This window comes from Ovis canadensis, chromosome 1 (genome assembly GCF_042477335.2).
Source record: "Ovis canadensis isolate MfBH-ARS-UI-01 breed Bighorn chromosome 1, ARS-UI_OviCan_v2, whole genome shotgun sequence".
NCBI classification, from domain to species: Eukaryota; Metazoa; Chordata; class Mammalia; order Artiodactyla; family Bovidae; genus Ovis; species Ovis canadensis.
The window spans coordinates 35,076,221-35,097,179 of NC_091245.1; the positions used below are offsets into that span (position 1 = coordinate 35,076,221).

Genomic DNA, 20,959 nt, shown 5'->3' on the forward strand with positions numbered 1-20,959 from the left:
AAACAGAGAATGTACCAAGTCTGCCCGTGCTCACTGTAGTCTGAGATGCTGAATGTTCTTCCAGAATCCTTAAGGATTTCTATGCCCATACTTCTCAATATTCCATCTTCATTTTTATTGGTGGCAATACAAATGTTCCCACATAGCTGCCCTCCATTCCCATTTTGTTTAGAAATTATTATTTACTAGAGACTGAAAATGGGGAATACACAGAGGAGCAATATGAGAAAATAAGTCATTTACATTATTTCCAATTTTCTGTAGTAAATTGAAATCATAATCCAGATAATCCAAAAAAAACACAAATATTTTAATTTGAACGTAGAATGACTTAAGTTTTCATTTGTTTGTACATCTGATTCCTGATGTTATTTACTTATTGTAGTGGTTTGAATATGCAGAGTCAATTAAGGAATTAATTAAAATGCAGAGTACTAGGTTCCCACAACCACCACTACCATAAATACTGAACAGTAGGTTTGACTGTGGCCTAAACATCTGCCTTGTATCCTGTCTCCACGTGATACTAATGGACTTCACCACTAGCACTTTAAAAGATGCGCGAGGGATGGTCAGAACTCAAGCTGGTTCCAGTCAAAGTTATCTGTTTATAATCCAGAAAGAACAAAATTGAGTCCAGGCTAATTGAAGGACTGCTTTTAAAATTTTCTATTTGAAAAGTAGAGCAATAAAGAGCTCTTCCAGTCCGGTACACTTACCATAAGTTGGGCACTGCATAAGTGTTTACCTTGACAACACTTATAACTCTGGCTATGTACGTTCCTCCCACGCCCATGTAAAGGTCAAAATGAGACTTATTTCGGTTCAGGCATGTGGGTGGGACGAGAGGAGAGCCTTGAAGGTCTATCTGACTCTGGGTCTCCTGTACTTACCATCAGGTAGCTTCACCCAAGCCTGTGTTAACTGAGGTAGCCTTAGACAATTTTTTATTTTTTTTTTAATGTTGAAAAAAGGAAAAACGTGGAGAACCTTTGAATCAAATGTTCAGGTCTAGGGAAGGCTGAGGTTCTTATATTCTGTTTAAAGAGATTGTGTTAGGCTATTGAGCTGTGTTATTACAGGTCCTTGGGCTGAATTTAGCCTAGTGAGTTAAAAGTGTACCAGCCTTGTGACTCACCACTGTGAAACTGAGGTGGGGAGGATGGGCGACTGTACCGCCAGTATCAGTAACATGGGTGAAGACTCCACACACCTTTTATATTCAGGCCTCTCACCACTGAAACTTGTAAAGAAAAACCCACACAATTCGATTCTGTGAAACACATTAAATGTTCTTGAATAATATGTGTCTTGTTCACACATTGTCTGGTTTACTGTGGTGTACCCTATTGCCTAGCCTAATGCATGTGGGATAATAATTCTTTCTCCCTGTGCATATCTCTAAATGTAACACATAGAGAATAACATCTAGACATTTAAGTAGATGATTATATTACTGTCTCCCCTACTTAGACTATGAGCTTCTTATGGGCAATGAATCTGGTCATATTCATCTCCATAACTTCAGAGCCCAGCACTTAACCCAGTAAGTATAAACTTCAGTTAATGTTTTTGCCTGTAAACATGCTAAGCAGTATGCTATTAATAGTTAGTGTGGCAAAACCAGCGATGTAAAGAAGTTCTTAGCCTGAGGACTAAGTTTTATAGGAATTTGGAAAAGGGAGAAGTCTCTTTCAGGAGAAACAGTAAGACAATGGAAAGACAAGATACTAAAATTCTTTGAATAACTTCAACATGGCAGAAATATGCTAGGCAGTGTTCTTGCCTGGAGAATCCCAGGGACGGCGGAGCCTGGTGGGCTGCCATCTGTGGGGTCGCACAGAGTCTGTGCAACTGAGGCACACACTGAAGCAGCTTAGCAGCCGCAGCAGCAGTCTACTTGTGTGATCTTCATATCAACTCCAGCAGCTTACACAAGATCACACAACTAGTAAGAGAAGCCTAGAATGTCAGCTGCCGTAGTCCTTTAGGAAAGTGTGAGGGGTAGCCTTTGAACTGAACCCAGAGTAATAAGTATCCTCTCCGTTGCAAGCAATGAAATATAAAGTAGTCTGGATGGAGAGAATAGCATTCATGAAGCCACTAGAATGGGGCTGAGAAATGGTAAGCGTTTCGGTTTGGCCAAAGTCTGTAATATCTGTAAGAGATTCCTGGAAGACGGGTTATAAGGATCAAATAGGTGGGGAGAAAATGGCAGTACTTGAGCATCATGTTGAAAATCTGTGCACCCCTCCTCTTCTCAGGCATCGTTAAGCCACTGAAGGTGGTTTTAAACAAGATACTTATTCCAAGCAGACGTTTCTATATTTCCCAAAAGTTTGGAAAGAGGAAAGTGCAAAGGAGGAGTAGCCTATAGTAGCGTTGTAGCAGGGGACCTTGAAAGAAATATAGGGAATTTGACAGTTTTTCCCCCTCCTCCCCCTCTCTGTACACCTCCTCCCACTTCTTTCTCCTCTTCCACTTTCCTTCTTCTCCTTCTCCTTCTTTTCTAAATTCATTGATTATGCAAAAGTTACTGAAAATTTTGGATGCTCTTTATGTTTCTCCTATTACTAACTGTATGAAAGTATCTTTTTGAATTTCAAATGAAGTTTCTCTCATAATTGGCAAAATATAATAAATAACTTGTTAACTTTAAAGTAGTCAGAATAATTTATTCAATTTTAAGCTGGGCTTTCATTAAAACTTATTTTATTTAATGGAGGTATCCATTTGACTTGAGGGGCCATGATCAAATGAGAAGCCCAGAGAATTTGACTTGATATTTCTACCCTTTACACAAGATATTTGCTGATTTGAAATCTGCAGCTGAGATTCTAGCAAGCTAAGCACCAATTTGGTAACCTCCCCAGGACAGAAGGACAACAACTTGAGTTCAGGGATCATTAAGGATGAAGGATACTGGTAAACACTCTAGACTTTTAGTTGGGACCATAAGAGTAAGCTGGAAAAGACAAACTTTACTGAAGCCCGGCTTTGAATCAAGTCAGCACCTAATTAAATGCAGTTAAATCTCTCCCTCTTCAGCTAACTGGAAGAAGCAAAATTGTATTTTTTCCAGAGGAAGACAACATAAGAGGTTCAACTTATACATAAAATTTTTCATTTACAGTTTCTCCACCAAAACAGTCTTAGGTATGCAAGATATAAGAATTTTCATAAAGCAAGAGAAAAAGCAAACCCACAGAAGGTTGAGATGTTGGAAGTATTATATTCAAGAAATTATAGGGAAAGATGAAGAATTCAGAGGACTGGGAAGTTTAAAAAGAACCAAATGGAAATTCTAGAGCTGAAAATGCAGTAACTGAAATTAACAGCAGATTCAATATAGCCTAAGAAAGAATTAATGAACTGGACAGTAGGTCAGGAAAATATCCATATTGCAACATAGTATACAAAAGGTTGGAAAATACACAAGAGTATGAGATATGGGCATGGTAAAGGGGTCTAGCAGAGATATAATCAGAAGCCTAGAATGAGAGGAGATATATTATAAAACAGAAGCTATATTTGAAAAAGATAATTTCTAAAAGTTTTCCAAATCTGGTAAAAGAATTCAGGCAAATCATTTTAACATTTTAAAAAAAACTATTCATGCAGTTTCATATTGAAAAAAGAAGAAAATGATAGGATTATTTTAATAGCTGTTTATAGAAAGACCTTTCATAAATAAAATGTAAGATTCATGACTTAAAAAAAAATCTTGGCAAATGTAGAACAGAAAGGAACTTTCTTTATTCTGATTAAGGATGCACACAGAACAAAACACTTAATTCAAACATCAGACTTAATGGTGAAATAGAACTTCCCCATTCTCACCACTTTTATTCCACACTTTAGTGTATGTCCTAGCCAGAGCAGTAAGTCAAGGAAAATATAAAGATTATGAGAAAGATGTACAATTGACATCATAAATGACATAGCACATAAATAACACACATATAGAAATTTTAATACTTTACAGATAAAGTATTAAAATCTATAAATAATTTAGCAATATTGTTTTTTAAAAAGTCAGGACAGAAATTTGATTTTCATAGCTGAGAAGTATTTATTTAAAATATTAAAATTTTAAATAGCATAATTTACAGTAATATAAAAAAATCAATACCTAGAAGTAAATTTAATGGCAGATGTTAAGGACATCTATGCACAATCGATGGTCAAATTCTGAAACTTTATGTAAAGAGCCAATAATAAACAAGATAACTTTGGAGAAGAACAAAGTTGGGAGAATTTAATACTACCAGATATATATATATATATATATGTATATATAAACTTGTTATAAGGTAATAAAGGCTGGTATTATGGCACAGGTAGACAAACCAGAGGAAAACAGATTAAGGAGTCTAGAAACAGACTTACTCATATATAAACAATTAATTTATTACAGGGGTAGTACTGCAGATCTGCGAGGTGTGTTAATTGGATATCAGTGTGGGAAAAATTGGATGTTGCCCATTGCCTTATACTATGAAAGTGTGTCCAACCCTTTACGACCCCATGAACTATATAGTTCATGGAATTCTCCAGGCCAGAATACTGGAGTGGGTAGCCTTTCCCTTGTCCAGGGGATCTTCCCAACCCAGGGAATTCTCCAGGCCAGAATACTGGAGTGGGTAGCCTTTCTCTTGTCCAGGGGATCTTCCCAACCCAGGGATCGAACCTAGGTCTTCCGCATTGCAGGCAGATTCTTTACCAGCTGAGCCACCAGGGAAGCCCAAGAATACTGGAGTAGGTAGTCTATCCCTTCTCCAGGGGATCTTCCCAACCCAGGAATCGAACCAGGGTCTCCTGCACTGCAGACGGATTCTTTACCAGCTGAGCTACTAGGGAAACCCCATACATTAAAAATAAATTTCGGTGGATTTTATATACAATTTATAGACAGTGGACTGCTGCTGCTGCTGCTGCTGCTGCTGCTGCTGCTGCTGCTGCGTCACTTCAGTCGTGTCTGACTCTGTGCGACCCCATGGACGGCAGCCCACCAGGCTCCCCCATCCCTGGGATTCTCCAAGCAAGAACACTGGAGTGGGTTGCCATTTCCTTCTCCAATGCATGAAAGTGAAAAGTGAAAGTGAAGTCATGTCTGACTCTTAGTGACCCCATGGATTTCAGCCCGCCAGGCTCCTCCATCCATGGGATTTTCCAGGCAAGAGTACTGGAGGGAGGTGCCATTGCCTTCTCCGGAAATGGACTATTATTCAGTAATTAAAAAGAATGGCTTCTTGCCATTTGTGCCAACATGGATAGACCTCAAGGGCATTATGTTAAGTGAAATGGATAACACAGGAAAAGACAAATACTGTATGATCTCTCTTATATGTGGTCTAAAAAATCCCAAGCTCATAAATACAGAGAACAGGTTGTTGGTTGCTAGAGGCAGGGGGTGAGAAGTGGGAGAAATGGATGAAGGAGGTCAAAAGTTAAAAATGAAAAAAAAAATGAGGAATGGATACCAAACCTTCCCAGCTAAGTTCTGATAACTGACAGTGGTTCAGTACTTCAGTGAATTGTGAAAATGACTTTGAACCCTTTCATCATTTGTATTTTTTGCATGTTCCTCCCTCTGCCAGGGTAAGAGTAAAAGCAAAATTTACTAGTTTACAGGTTTGTTTTTTTTTTTCTTTTCCATGGAAGTTTCTTTTCTTCTTACTATTCTAGTTTAAGTTTTATCCTAAAAAATTCCAGGTCGCTAGTCAGATTATTTTTGTTTTTAATAAAGTTTGGTTGCATTGCTTGATGATAACAGCCCAAATGAACTCCAGCCACACATCTCCAAAGAAAAAGAATGCAGTAAAGAAGAAAAGAACACCTGTGGACCTGCCAGAATCTAGGCTGCAGATTGGCAGATGGCAGAACAGGGGGAGGCTGTGGATGATGACGAGGACTGGCCAGCGTCCAGTGACAGCATAACAGGTGTGCCTGGACAGTGCAAGGTTGGAAGGCCTGGCAAGTGGAAGCTGCTTCACACTGTCTGTTCAGTTGCTGCCTCTGGTCCACACTGCTGATGGCCTTGGGAGTTCTCTCCCCAAAGAGTGCCCAAAGAGATGCACTGACTGGGACACACTCCAGGTTTGCCCAGAGGTGCTTTGAAGTGATGGACTGGGTGTTATTTTTTTTTAAATCACTCAAGAATTCTTCCCTTCATAATAAAGAACTTAGAAGAAGTGAGAGCAAAGTCAGAATGAAAAAAATAATATGAACACACAGCGTATGTCCAACAGAAATAAGTACCTGTGTGCACCAAAAAACCCTGTCCAAGAATACCCACAGCTCCATTCCTGCACTCTCAGGGTTGGAATAAAGCATGATTTCCAGAGCCAGACAGCCTGATTCTTATTCCACACATCACCTGCTCTCTGTGATCACTGGTCAGTTACTCACCCTGCTGGCTCACAGGTTGTTTCCCAGATGGGTCTCATAAGAGTAATTGTGTGGAGTCACTTCTATGATAATTTACAAAAAGCACCTAGAAGAGTTCCTGGAGCAGGTAAATGCTACACAGGTGTTAGCTCTTACGATGATGGTGTTGTAGAGGAGACCTAAAGCTTTTCAGGTAGGCTGCAGCAAGACCTGGAGTGAGTGGCCACAGCCGAGGTAGAGGAGGCCTCTGATCACCAGGTCGAAGAGGAAGCAGGCCCTCAGTGGGGAAGCCTGTCTGGACCCACACATGGTGAGACCCTTCCTTCTGCTCGTCGCTTGCTATGCTCCTTTGGCACCCAGGATCAGGCTGCCGGGTACCCGCATCCTTGGCTCCCAGGAGATTGTGAGCCCTAGGAGGACAGTGATTATGTTTTTTTCAGGTACTGTTACCCCTGCAGTGCTGAGTATGCTGCCTCTTAGAGAGCTGTGCTCGCTCAGTAAACGTTTATCAAATTGGATCCTACCCGGTGGAGGAGAGAGAGAATATTATTCAGGGCCTAAGATGTGATCACAGCACTTTCCTTTCATAACAAGATTGCCTTTTACACTTTTACTTTGAAATCATCACTTCACTTTTACAGAGGAGGTATGAGAGGCTCAAGGAACTCAGCTCATTTGCTCAAAGTTATGTAGCTGGAAAGGTCTCTTTCTCCCTGAAGTCCAGGGCTCTTGCAGACCATCCTCCTTCCCCCCAGAGCCCAGGGCAGGCCCAGAGAAAGAAGAGGGGAGCCTGGCCAGGGCTAACTATCCCAAGAACGTGGATGTCGGGAGCAGGTGTGTAGGTGGAAAGGGAGGGCTGAATGTTGATCTCTTGTCGTTTCATCTGCAGGTTTTGAAAAATCCCAGTGTATTCCTTGTGGGATTTTCTATAATTCATTTTTGCTCTCGTCTTCCACACTATTTATTTACCTAAGCCTTTGTTCTCTTTGAAACTATTTGAGCCACATGTCATTCATTCACTGTGTTAAAACCCTGGACCCTTTATCCTGCTCAGGTTTTGTTTTGTTTTTCCTCTCTCCAGCTGCTCTGCATAGCACTTAATTCTCAGATTCTCTGGCCTGACTCTCATCCAGTGATGGGTCGCCTTACACTCCCACCCCCACTCAGCCAGTAATAGGGACCAGGAACAGAGGATCCAGCTTCAAAAATCTATTTTTCTCTTTTGTCTCCTTGTTGTCTGAAGCGTGGTGCAAGGTTAGATCAAGCAGTCTAGGTGTAGTGAAGCCCTGTAACACTCTCTGGGGGAGATCCTAGCCCCATAGAAACTTGGCTGGGTTTGGCACTGGGAGGGAATTCCAGGCTTTGAAGAATCTGTCAATGTTCAACTAACCCCACAAAACCTCTGGACGTTTTTTGACGGAACCAAAACTCACACCAAGGGAGGAGGCGCTAAGTGTGGCCTCAGAGGCTAGGGAGAGAGAACTGGGGAGCCAACTATGATATTTTCCTCTGAAATTTCAGGCCTCTTTCCCAGGTTCAGGTGTCCAAAAGAATCTGTCTGAGCAAGTCCCATCTCCCCTTAGTGTTGTCCTGAATCGTCTCACCAGTCTGCTCTGTGTCTTTCAGGGGACTGTCCAGGTGACTGCTTCCTTTCTCACCTGCAGAGCACCTTCAGAGAATTTGATAAATGAGACCATTTGTCTAGGGCCAAGAAAAGATTACTATCTCCTGGGAGAAGTTGGACACTGATATTTATTTAGCAGTTTTTATATCCGAGGCACAGGCTGCTTGCCTTACGTGTAGGGTGACCATACATTACAACTTGCTCGGGACTTGGGATGGGGGTGTGCTTCCTGGGACACTGGGTGTACACTGGTATTGTTGCTGTTGTTGTTCAGTCACTAAATCATGTCCAGTTGTGACCCCATGAACTGCAGCACACTAGGCTTCCCTGTCCTTCACTGTCTCCTGGAGTTTGTTCAAACTCATGTCCACTGAGTTCAGGATGCCTCATCCTCTGTCGCCCTGTCCTCCGGCCTTCACTTTTTCCCAGCATCAGAGTCTTCTCCAATGAGTCAGCTCTCCGCATCAGGTGGCCAAGTAGATGCTGTTACTCCCACCTCCCACCTGAGAGAAAACTGAGGCCCAGAGAGGCGTTAGCTTACGCAGTGTGCTAAGTGCTTATGCTTACGCACTAGCTTATGCTGCATAGCACACAGGTGGTGGACCTGGGAACCCAGTATAAATTGTCTTCTGATCCAACCATGTTCTTCAGAATACAGGGTTGCATCTTCTTCAGGTTCTGTAGGTCAATAGTTCACATCATCTCTTTCTCTCTCCTTTGTCTTATCTGTCTATCCCTAGGCTACTGGAAATGCTTTTCCTTTCCTATTCTCTCCCCCTGCTGACTGAGGAGACTTCTGCTTCCCCTCCTTCAGGAGGTCCTTCCTCACCATTCAGACTAGATCAGGGGTCCTGGCTCCATACTTTGATTAGACAGGTTCAGATCTGAGTCACTGGCTGTTCCTTATTTTCTTGTGTCTGCCTGTGTTCCTTTCCTCCCTCCTAGACCAGGACCCAGTAGTATAAAAGGAAACAATTTTCATCTTTAGCATTCTTGCTCTTCACAGTGCCTGGCATATAACTGGGAATCAATAAATAGCTGTCAAATTAACTTAACTTATAAAACATCAGAAGGCAACTGTGTGATTTAGAGTCACAGTTTCAGGTCTATGTAAGGCCTTATTCCAGAAGACACATTTGTGATACTTGGACCAGTTCTCTTAATTTTATTTCTTTTACTTAGATGGTAAGTGATTTTTGTGACTTAACTTGGCTATTTGGATTGGATTTCAACTTGACCCTTTTCCATGTCTAATGCCCGTGAGTGAAAAATGTTCTTTATGATGTCACAGTTGAGAATGTCCAAGTAATCTAGAGGCTGTGTTGCAATTACAAAGAAAGGAATTTCTGAAATCAAGCTTTTGCTTAGTCTCTACTGTGGATTTTGCCAGTGTTCTCTGAGTCTCAGATTTCCAAGCTATTACATATTATAGCCTACCTTTGAGATTTGATCTTTCTGGGTAGAAGGGAGAATAGAGGAGTGAGACCCAGATACAGTTATCTGAGGGCCTCTTCTTTGTTCTCTGACCTTCCCAAAGCTCTTGTATTGGCATCTGATGGGTGCAAGTCTTGGACAAGTGTGACATTTAGAATCGATGTTCGCCATCACCAAGCTGTACTGTAGGATGAATGGTCCTACATGTTATTGTGGATTTTAGGAATATAAATAGCTTTTGGTTTATTATCAACAGTGTTTAAAATGTTAGCCTGGATTGTTCCTACTACCTGGTATCTCATTTTTGTGATTCCCCTGAGCCCCCAATTATTCTGTCATCAGTTGTCCAGATGGACACACAAGGACAGAAAACAAATGTGCTAGTCACTCTATGTAAGCCCAGATCCCTCTGGCAGAGCATGCAGCATGCTGAGAGGGAATGCCTGAACCGCCGTGCCAAGCCCTGCTTTAACACCGAAGACTGAGATTGGTCAATAGTAACAACGGTGGCAGAACTATATGGAGCAAACAGTGATCCTGGTACCAGTCCGCTCACTTCATCTTCACAGTAGCACTTGGAGCTACATTCTGTTGTCATTCCAATTTCATAGGCGAGGGAACCGAGGCCCAAAAGGTTACGTGACTTGACCAACCTGTAGACTTGAAGTCAGGCAGTCTGATTCTAGAGCACTTGTTCTTCACCATTATGGCCGAAATAGTGCAGATATCTTGTAAAGTCTGTTCACATCTCATTTAGCCAAATACCTTTCCTGTTATCTTTCCAGTTCTGTGGATGGGGGCGTGGGCTGAGGGGAACAGAGATGGTGGCAGTGTCAAGGTGTGCAAAATTTATTTGTAGAATTTTTACCTAGGACTTTTTTTTTTTTAAAGATACACCTACTTTAGGATTTAGACTGGATGCCTTTAAAGTGGCATTTCTTTCAAAGCCAAAGTGATGCTTCATCAAACACCAGGATCACAGAAATCTTCTCAGCTGTTTCACTCCCCTTCCTTTGTTAGGCTTGAGATGAACCCTTTGGGCTTGCTGTGGTGGATTATGACAGTAAATCCTGAAAGAGATCTGAGTTCAGCTCTGCTGTCTGTGAATATTTGAAATTCTTACAAGTGGTTGGAAAGAAAGGAACTAGTTTCTGTAGCTCCATGAGATTTAGCACTGGGTGGATCTGTGTGTTGTTTTCCCCACTCTGACTCTGAAGGACATTGGAAAAGTTCCTTGAATAACTTTTGGTCTCATTTTCTGAATTAGTAAAACGGTGTGATAACAGGTACCTCTCGAGATCATTTTAAGAATTTAGTACAATAATACTTGTGAGGTCTGAGGCACATTTCAATGTTTCAATAATCAGAGGGTCTTAGGACCTTTATCTTTACCAGTGATTTTGACAGTTCAAAACAAGGTGAGTTGTGAAGCTCCAGTAAGATTTTCACCATCACTTATAAATTGTCCTTCAAAACTCTTTATCTTTCACTGTCAGTCATATTTAAGATACAGCATATCTGCCCATGATTAAATCTGCTACCTTTATGTAAAAAACATCATGTGTTTCACTAGTATTATATATATCTTGTGCAACATGCCGTCATTCATTTATCAAACAACAGCCAAAATTAGTGAGCCTTCCCTGGCCTCAGTCTGCTCACAGTCTGGTAGAGGGAGGCAGCTGTGCAAACAGGTACATTACAGATACAAGAGGCTTGACCAGTTCTCCCTGACTGCAGTGTTCAGGGGGATGGGGGAAGGCACAGTCTGGAAAAACTGCTGATGAAAGAGCTGGGTCTGCTCCCTGGAGCCCATGTTCCTCTGGTAGATTGTTGGGGAATGGAGTGCACTAGGGGAAGAACATTCCTTGGAGAAGGAAGAGCATGAGGAAATGTTCAGTGGCTTGGCTGAGCAAGGAGCATTCAGGAAAAAGTAGGAAATCTCTACATTTGTGCCAGGCACACCTGACGGTCCCATTTGTTGAGTACTAGTAGAGTCCACCTACATCTCACTTAATCCCCTCCCACAGCAATTTTGGAAGGTAAACATTGTTATCCAAAATCTTTAGATTTGGAAGTTGAGGTTCTAGAGATCAAGGCATTTGCCTAAGAACATGTCAATGGGATTCAAGGCTAAGTCTGAAGACAACAATAATAGCAACGATAATAAAAACAGCAAGCATTCATGTAGTCCTCAGCACACTCTAACTAATACAGCAGCCACTAGCCACATGTGCTACTGAAATTAATCAAAATGGAAAATTCTGTTCCTCAGTTGCACTAGCCACATTCTGAGGGCTCAGTTGCCATCTGTGTCTGGCAACTGCTGTATTAGAAAATGCAGATACAGAACATTTCTGTCATCTTAGAATGATCTCCAGACAGAATTGGTGTAAGCACTTTACACATATTAACACATCTAATCCTTACAACTATCTGATGAGGAGGATACAATTATTCAAATTGTACAGATGTAGAAACTGATGCATAAAGGAGATGAGACACTTAACCAAGGGCCCCTGATGAACAAGTCCAGGTTTTTAAGCACTCTAGTGCCAAACCCATCTATTATTTTCTATATAAAATGAATGAATATTCATAAAAAGAACAGAATTCAGTATCTTCTTGTGTGGAAACTAGTGTCTGGTCCTCTGCAGAAAAAATTCTGGAAGCTTACAATTATTGAAAAATCTGTGGTTACACGAAGCTGATGGTCTTCAAAGATCTTCTTCCTGAAGAACCTCTAAACCCCTTGGCTGGCTTAGTCAAACAGCTCATTTGATGAAATTTATCAGTCAGTTTATTCCTCCACATGGCCAATGCAAGAGTCTCAAGTTCATGCAGTCGTTGGTAATGTTCAAATTCCTTCTCATCCTTTCTTCCTTCAGAAAGGTATCTGGGTTGTTATTTTAAGAGCATCATTTTCAAGATGTAAATCCATCTAAAACAGACCTTTTTATTTTTCAAACATAGGAAAAAAATCTTCAGACTAGGAGAGTTAAAGCTCCTAATTGAGTCCTGCTTCTGCCTCTAAGTAGCTAAATAAACTTGAGTAAGTTACTTTACCTCTCTTAAATTGTTTCTTCAACTGTGATCTCAAAATAACATATTACAGGATTTTTTTTAAAAAGCTTCATGAAGGGTACAGTGTTTAAGGATGCTTTGCAAACTATAAAGTACTTTATATAGCTATAAAGTATGAGATAATTATAGCACAAATGCTAGAGCTTGGGATGTTTTTCTTCTATACAGCCCTTTAAAGTTTTCAAAGCCATTGTGGCTTGATAAATTACAGGATAACCAACCCACTGTTAATCATAACATTTGCAAAGTCTCTTTTTTCTTTGACAGAAATAGAGTAGATATTCAATAAGTGTTTGGATGGAAGGATGGATGTTTGGTGGATGGGGCAGAGGGAGGGAAAGAGCACATAAGGGAAAATAAGAGTTGTTCATGGATTTTTAATTTCCCCTTTTTAATTCTGTGTTTTTAAAACATTTCTTGATATGAACTAAAGGGGAAGAGTCATTAAACAAAAGGCCCTGAATTGATTCATTGACTCGGTAAGCTATTTGTTTTTCATTCAACAACAAAAAAATGTTGTTAAGCAACTACCATCAGCTGAGCATTGTGCAAGGTTCAAGGAAAACCCAGTTGAATCTCGCAAGTTTTTTGGTGCCTATTTCTTCAGCTGCTAATTTTGCTCTTTAAACTTTTTGAGGAATGCTGAATTCACTGACACTTGCATAGTCATGTGAAGGGCCCCAGCAGTGCAGAGGGCTGTGCTTGTCAAAACCCCGTCTTAGGAATTGTTTCCTGATGTACACATGAGGCTCATGATCCCTCTATGGGTTGTGAAATGTGTTTATGCAGAAAAGAGAAGGCTCCTCCTCCCCCCTGTTGCTTCCTGGACCTTGGACCTCTTTTCTCTGGTCGGCCCCTCCAAGCTCTATGTGGCCAAAGACAAAATGAGGGGTGGCAGGGCTGAGACTCACGTGGTCTCAGCAGCATCAGCCCTTGGATTGGATCTGTTAGGCAGAGTGCTCAGAACCTCTCTGGAGGGGAAACCAGGCAATACTTGCCTCTCTGGTGCTGTGCCAGCCTGGCCTGAGGTTTTCTAAGTTCCCTTGGGACTTGAGAATATACCTTCTTGGGAGGGATTTCTTTCAATCCTCCTGTTTCCAGCCAGTGACACTTTTTCAAAGAATCACTGTTTTCAAAGAATCATGTATGTTATGCCCTGAAAATGGCTGAAAAAGAACCTCCATTTGTGATCAACTTCTCTCCTAGTGGATGTGTGGGAATAGTTTAGACTTTCGGGTGGTTCATGGCAGAACTGGGGCTCAAACTCAGATTTTCAAACTCGAAACCCATGGCTCTGAGTAAATGGTCCCTGGTGAACTGACACTTACAAATATGTTTCCTTTGTATAAGATGATTATCACATTACAAAGTGAGGGATTCCAGAAAGGACATGGGTTTTAGGGTCAGACCAAATAAGTTCAAGGTGCCGCATCCTGGCACTGGTCTTATACCTCTGTGACCTTGGGCAAATCACTTTGCTGCTTCTGTATGTGTTGAAGGGAAGAAAGAATATATTTCACAAATGTGAAGATTGTGAGACAATATTGAAAGATTTTAATGCAGTATCCAGCCTATCCTAGCCATCTGATCAGTTTTCTAAAAACGTAGGAAGAATACAGCTGTCTCTTGAGAAGAGTTCAGAGGATACTGACGATGGTGCTGGATAGAGATGGTGGTGACACAGTGCCCATTAATCCAAGTTTTATTTTTAAGCATTACCTCTATATCAGAGCTACCATGTGATATTGTCATTTTCTTCATGTTATAGCAGACCTTACTGTCTCCAAATCCCATTCTTTCTTTTTTTCTAATATGTAACAGCTGCTTTTAAATCATTTTCTATTTTTTAATTTTTATTGGAGTTTAGTTACTCCACAGTGTTGTGCTAACTTCCCGCTGCACAAGCAAGGTGAATCAGCCATATGTATGCATATATCCCATCCCCTTTGGATTTCCCTCCCATCCGGGTCAGCACAGCGCACTGAACAGAGCTCCCTGCACCACACAGCAGTTCCTCATTAGTCATCCATTCCATACAGCAATGCATGTAAGTCAGTCCCAGCCCCCTAATTCATCCCATTCCCACCCTGACCCCGCCCCAGAGTCTACACATCTGTTTTCTATGCCTAGGTTTCTATCTCCACCCTGCAAATCGGTGTGGCTGCTATGAAGAACATTGTGGAGATTCATTCTTTTTTCATTGTAATACACTCATTCTCAGATTCTAAGCCTAGTAATATCAACAGTGAATCTGCTAATCAGGGAGGAAACAAGGACATATTTTCCACAAATTTCTTTTCTTACCTTGCATAACTCCCTTTCAGGATTGAGGTAGCCTGTAAGATAAACTTTGCCCAAGCTTTATATGTATGGGACCAATAAAAGCAGTCATCAGCAGGAATTCCTTGAACGTGCTTATAACACGATGGACCACCAATGGCCAACCCCTTTTCCAGCAAGGATCTCAGGATCAATATTGTAAGGCCTCAGTATTTTGAGATATACAGATGAGTAAACATTGACTACCTGGTTATCTGATTTTTATTTCGGAGAAAAACCTAAGACCCAGCAGTTCGAAATCAAGCTACCTAGATGGGATTCCCTGCCCTGCTTCTGGTGAGCTGTGTGACCTTGGTTCAGTTCTCATTTCTAAGCTTCAGTTTCTTCCTTTGTAAAAATGAGGATTTTAATAACACCCGTCACACTCAGTGGCGGTAAGAATAAAATGAGACATGTACAGAGAGAGGGGACTTCCCTGGTGGTTCAGATGGTAAAGAATCTGCCTGCCAATGCAAGAGACCTGGGTTCAATCCCTGGGTCAGGAAGATCCCCTGGAGAAGGGAAAAGCTACCCACTCCAGTATTCTGGCCTGGAGAATTCCATGGACAGAGGAGCCTGGCAGGCTACGATCCATGGGGTCACAAAGAGTTGGACACAACTGAGTGACTAACACTTTCACAGACAGAGAGACTACATATATAACTCAAATAAAATGTTCTCCTATCTAGGGTTTCTTTCTGTCAAAAGTCTTTGTGCCCTGGTTGGGGAAATTTATCACCCAGGATTTCCCAGAAAAAATGTAAAGCACTCTTCTTCTAAGTTGCTTCAGTCGTGTCCGACTCTGTGCGACCCCATAGACGGCAGCCTACCAGGCTCCCCGGTCCCTGGGATTCTCCAGGCAAGAACACTGGAGTGGGTTACCATTTCCTTCTCCAATGCATGAAAGTGAAAAGTGAAAGCACTCTAAGTATACACAAAAAAACAGGAAATTTAATACATAAAAATGGTGACTTAGGTTATGAAGGAGCTGTAAAGGGTTATATTCCCTGCAAAGCAAGTCAGGGAAACAGCAAAATGGAAGCCGTTGCCACCCCTTGCTGGAGGGACAAGGAGGAGGTGGTGTAACCAGAGGCATAGAGTGGTCAGCATGGGCCTAGTGGGAGTCTCGGCCCTGCTGGCACAGCTGAACTCATGAAATAGCAGCCCCTTGACACGGGGAGAATGGGGGAGACGCACTCTGGCTCTCCAGTGCCTCAAGCCTTCAGATCTCCTGGCAGGGCCCTGATTGGGTGGCCTAGTGTCTGGGAAACACGGGTCACAGGGGCAGCCACATGATGCTCAGGACTTAGTGAAAGCCCTTAGGCCCAGAACTCTTCCAGCCTTAGTCCCAGACTTCAATCACCTGGTTGCTGGGATCTAATTCTTGTGATGACACAAAACAGGCTGTGATAACCAACACAGAGAGTTACAAAGAGGCTTACTTCCTCCACCACTGGGCCTCTGCACAATAACTGAGGTTCCCAAGTTGCTGTGCCCAAGAAAGTAGAATTTGGAAAAAGCTTTAGAAAAAAACCTAGGAAGTTGTTGGCATGTAAGAGATCACATCGTGGCCCACTAGATCCTGCTTTCTGGAAAAGCCTGCTGTTGAGCAGCCACAGCCTTCAGTAGCTAAGGATCTGTGGCTTGAGGATGCACTTTCACACTTTCACAGGCCTGACTCCTGCAGAACTCAGCATAGACCCCCTCTTTGGAAATCCCCTGAATCCCTGAAGGTGAGCTAAGCTGCTGTGCAGTTCTCATCTGCCTTTCTTCTAGTTCTCTCTCTCCCATTTCTCCTCCTTTTTCTCCTCCTCTTTCTTCTTCTTTGATTATGTTCTTAAAATTTTGTAGAGTATAGCTGATTTACATTGTTGTGTTAGTTTCTACTGTGCAGTGAAGTGAATGAATTACACATATATCCACTCTTGTTAGATGCTTTTCCATAAGGGTCATTACAGATTATCAATTAGAGTTCTCTGTGCTATAGAGTAGGTCTCTATAGTCAGTTCAGTTCAGTTCAGTCACTCAGTTGTGTCCGACTGTTTACGACCCCATGGACTGCAGCACAGCAGGTTCCCCTGTCCATTACCAACTCCCAGAGTTTGCTTAAACTCATGTCCATCATAGTCAGTGATGCATTCCAATAATCTCATCCCCTGTTGTCCCCTTCTCCTGCTGCCTTTAATCTTTCCCAGCATCAAGATATTTTCTAAGGAGTCAGTTCTTTGTATCAGGTGGCCAAAGTATTAGGGCTTCAACTTTAGCATCAGTCCTTCCAATGAATGTTCAGGACTGATTTCCTTTAGGATTGACTGGTTTGATCTCGCAATCCAAGGAACTCTCAAGTATCTTGTCCAACACCACATTTCAAAAGCATCAATTCTTCAGCGCTCAGCTTGCTTTATGATCCAACTCTCACATGCATACATGACTACTGGAAAAACCATAGCTTTGACTAGTTGGACCTTTGCCAGCAAAGTAATATCTCGGCTTTCTAATAGGCTGTCTAGGTTTGTCATAGCTTTTCTTCCAAGAAGTAAATGTCTTTTAATTTCATGGCTGTAGTCACCATCTGCAGTGATTTTGGAGCCCAAGAAAATAAGGTCTGTCACTGTTTCCATTGTTTCCCCATCTATTTTCCATGAAGTGATGGGACCAGTAGTCATGTATGGATATAAGAGTTAGACTATAAAGAAAGCTGAGCCCCGAAGAATTGATGCTTTTGAACTATGGTGTTGGAGAAGACTCTTGAGAGTCCCTTGGACCTCAAGGAGATCAAACCAGTCCATCCTAAAGGAAATCAACCCTGAATATTTATTGGAAGGACTGATACTAAAACTGAAGCTCTGATAGTTTGATCACCAGTTACAAGGAACTGACTCACTGGAAAAGACCCTGATGCTGGGAAAGATAGAAGGTAGGAGAAGAAAGGGACGGCAGAGGATGACATGGTTGGATGGCATCACTGACTCAATGTACGTGAGTTTGAGAGAGCTCCAGGAGATGGTAAAGGACTGGGAAGCCTGGTGTGCTGTAGTCCATGGTGTTGCAAAGAGTCTGACATGACTGAGTGACTGAATAACATATCAATCCCATTCTCCCAGTTTGTCCTCCTCCATCCCTGCTTTTCCCCTGGTAATCATGTGATTACATCCGTGGTTCTACTTCTATTTTGTAAATAAGTTGAATATGTGTGTTTTTTAGATTCCATACATAAGTGATATTATATGTTATTTGTCTTTCTCTGATTTATATCTAGGTCCATCCACGTTGCTGCAAATGGCATTATTTCCTTCTTTTTGTGACTGAGGAGTATTCCATTGTATACACAAATACACCATATCTTCCTTATCCATTCATTCTTGATGGACATTTAGGTGACTTCCATGTCTTGGCTGTTGTAAACAGTGCTGCAGTGAACATCAGAGGCCTTGTATCCATTCAGATTGTACTTCTCTATGGATATATGCCCTGGAGTGGGATTTGTTGGATCATATTATAGTTCTGTTTTTAGTTTTTTAAGACACCTGCAGTTCTTCTTGTCCCGTCTCATCCCTGCATTTAAATGCTCCATCTAGGCTTCTCCTTCCCTCCCTCCCACAGGACTGTGAGCAGCCCTAGGACAAGAGCTGTCATCTTATCATCACACCCCCAGCATAGGTACTTTCACTTCCTACTGTGTACTAGCCCCTGTGGTCGGTGCTGGGGGTCTAAGCATGTGTGCAAGGCAGTGCTAGCTTCCAGCAGCTTTTATGATTGCAAGAGAGACAGATAGGGTACAGTAATTCTGTAAATTACCAGTGTCTTGTGTGTTAGGGATGTCCAAGAAGGTGTGAGAACCATGATCAGGGAGCCGCATCTTTCCTGGAGGAGCAGAGAAGCCTTCCGAGGAAATAACATTTAAGTTAGGAAGGAATTGGAGTTCACCTGGCAGAGAGGTTGGGGAATGGCATTTCAGGCAGAGGGCGGAGTGGATGCAGAGGTCTAGAGGTGAGAAAGAGCACTGAGCATTAGAGATGGAGAGTGGGGCAGCATGGCCCAGAGTCCACGAGGCAGGAAGGAGCTGTCCTCTCCCGCATCCCGGTCGCTGTGCTATCCTGACGCTCTCCACCTCCTGCCTGGCTCCTCACTGGGAATGTTTCCATGTTTGCATCTCCCACCTATAAAACCCAGTATGTTGTATAATGTGTTGAAGGTGCTCATTGAATGAATGATGGATGACTCAAGGCTCTAAACAGTCTAACTGCCCCCTTGCATTTGTAGCTTCACCTGCCCAGTATCAAGGAGCACAGTCCATGTGGAGGAGCAGCCTGAGCTTACACCATTTATGGGAAGCTCTATGCCACCTAGCGTTCTTTCAACAGAAACTTACTGTCAGTCACTCTACCCTTTATACTGAGAGTTCTGGAAAGAGTAGTATTAAGAATGGTGACCCAGAGATGCTGAGAAGATCCCATCATCAAATGACTCTATTGCCTTCTCTGAGATTGAAATGTGATGGGTTAAACTAGGTTCCCTTCAGCCCTGTTTCTTACTAGCAGTGTGATCTTGGACAGGTCACTTCATATGTAGGCCTTCCCTCTCTCACTGATGTGTGGTGTTAATAGAATCAACTTGACAGGCTTCATGTAAAATGAAACTATACTTGTAGCTACTCAGCGCAGTGCCTGGTAGTTTGGGACCAAAACTCACTGGTGACCGGTGCTTCTATTATTCTAGTTAAAGTCGCTATTATTATTCCAGTGTTTGAGACCATACACTGTGTGTGCTAGGTGTGTGCTAAGTCACTTCAGTTCATGTCCGACTCTTTGCAACCCTGTGGATCGTAGCCCTCCAGGCTCCTCTGTCCATGTGATTCTTCAGACAAGAATACTGGAGTGGTTCGCCATGCCCTCCTCCAGGGGATCTTCCCCACCCAGAGATCAAACCCAACCCAGATCTGTTACATCTCCTGCTTTGACGGGCAGGTTCTTTACCACTAGCGCCACCTGGAAGCCATACACTGACCAGAGAAAGGCAAAAATAGAACCAGCCTCTTAGTTCCCCTGGCAGGCTGATCTGCTCTTTTGGTTTCTAGTCGAGACTGGCCTACACATGGAATGCCTTCTCAGCGTTGTTTGGTGTTAAAAAATAAATAAATAAAAGAGTGTCTTGGGTGTGTTCTAGCTTGCTTGCTTTCTTTTTTAAGAGGATTCCGTTTTGTTTTCTCACAGGAGTGATTGGAGCAGATGTGAAGGGGCACGGCCTTGCCTGTGAGGGACAGCCAGTGACGTCACGGCTGGCTGTCATCTGTGGAACATCTTCTTGTCACATGGGTGTGAGTCTGCCGAGTGGGTGAGGGCGGGGCCACCACACTCTGGGATGGACAACCCAGCCAGGGAGGAGATCTGAGCTGCTGGCCCCTGGGCCCCCTCAGCAACTTCCCTTTCTGTCCCCTGTGCCATGTCGAGCAGAAAGCACAGCGCTCCTTCCAATAGCTTTGCTTTGATTTGCCAGACCTTTTTACAGGGATCAGATTTGTAAAAAGTGTAAAAAGGCATGAACCTACCTTTGACATCACCCGGGCCAGAGAGCTAAAGAGCAAGGAGTGAAATCAGATCCAGAGATGGCAATGCCTCACTCCCAGACAATCTGTCCCTAATGGGTAGCCAAGTCTTCTCTGCACAGAGGTGTCTGTTTTCCTTGGCGGCCAGGCTTTCTATCAGTCAATATAAATCCATCTCCCTGGGAGCGGTCTGGTGATGTATAGAATTAGACTGCATATCATGACTTCAAAAGCACACTGATAAGCAATTTTCACTCTGTTAATTTTTCTCCATGAATTAGTGGAAAGGCTTTCTCCAAGATTACAGTTAAAATTTAGTGCCTGCCCTAAAATTTATATCTTCTTTAAATGCCTGAGTCTGAAAGCATTCCATTTCGATAAGTACCCATTTCTACCATATTTTTATTTAAAAGTCATTACTCTGTTAAAGTTAGATGGACGATCCTTGGATTTTTCCCAGATGAGTAAAATAGAGGGGAGCATGGGGGAGGAGGAGGAAGGCCTGGGGACAGGAGTAAGGGTTAGAGGGGTATCTGGGATACAGTCCAGAGCAGACACCCTAC

At 42.5% G+C, this 20,959-nt stretch overlaps 1 protein-coding gene across 18 annotated transcripts in view; it reads left to right on the forward strand.

The window, feature by feature from the left end:
* Positions 1-20,959, forward strand: part of FGGY (FGGY carbohydrate kinase domain containing) — a 510,923-nt gene that overhangs the window by 276,708 nt on the left and 213,256 nt on the right. For all 18 annotated transcript variants that reach the window (XM_069592908.1, XM_069592919.1, XM_069592895.1 and 15 more), the window contains one exon: positions 20,065-20,168. In XM_069592908.1, coding sequence (XP_069449009.1) covers positions 20,065-20,168 — 104 coding nt within the window. The remainder of the gene's footprint in view (positions 1-20,064; positions 20,169-20,959) is intronic.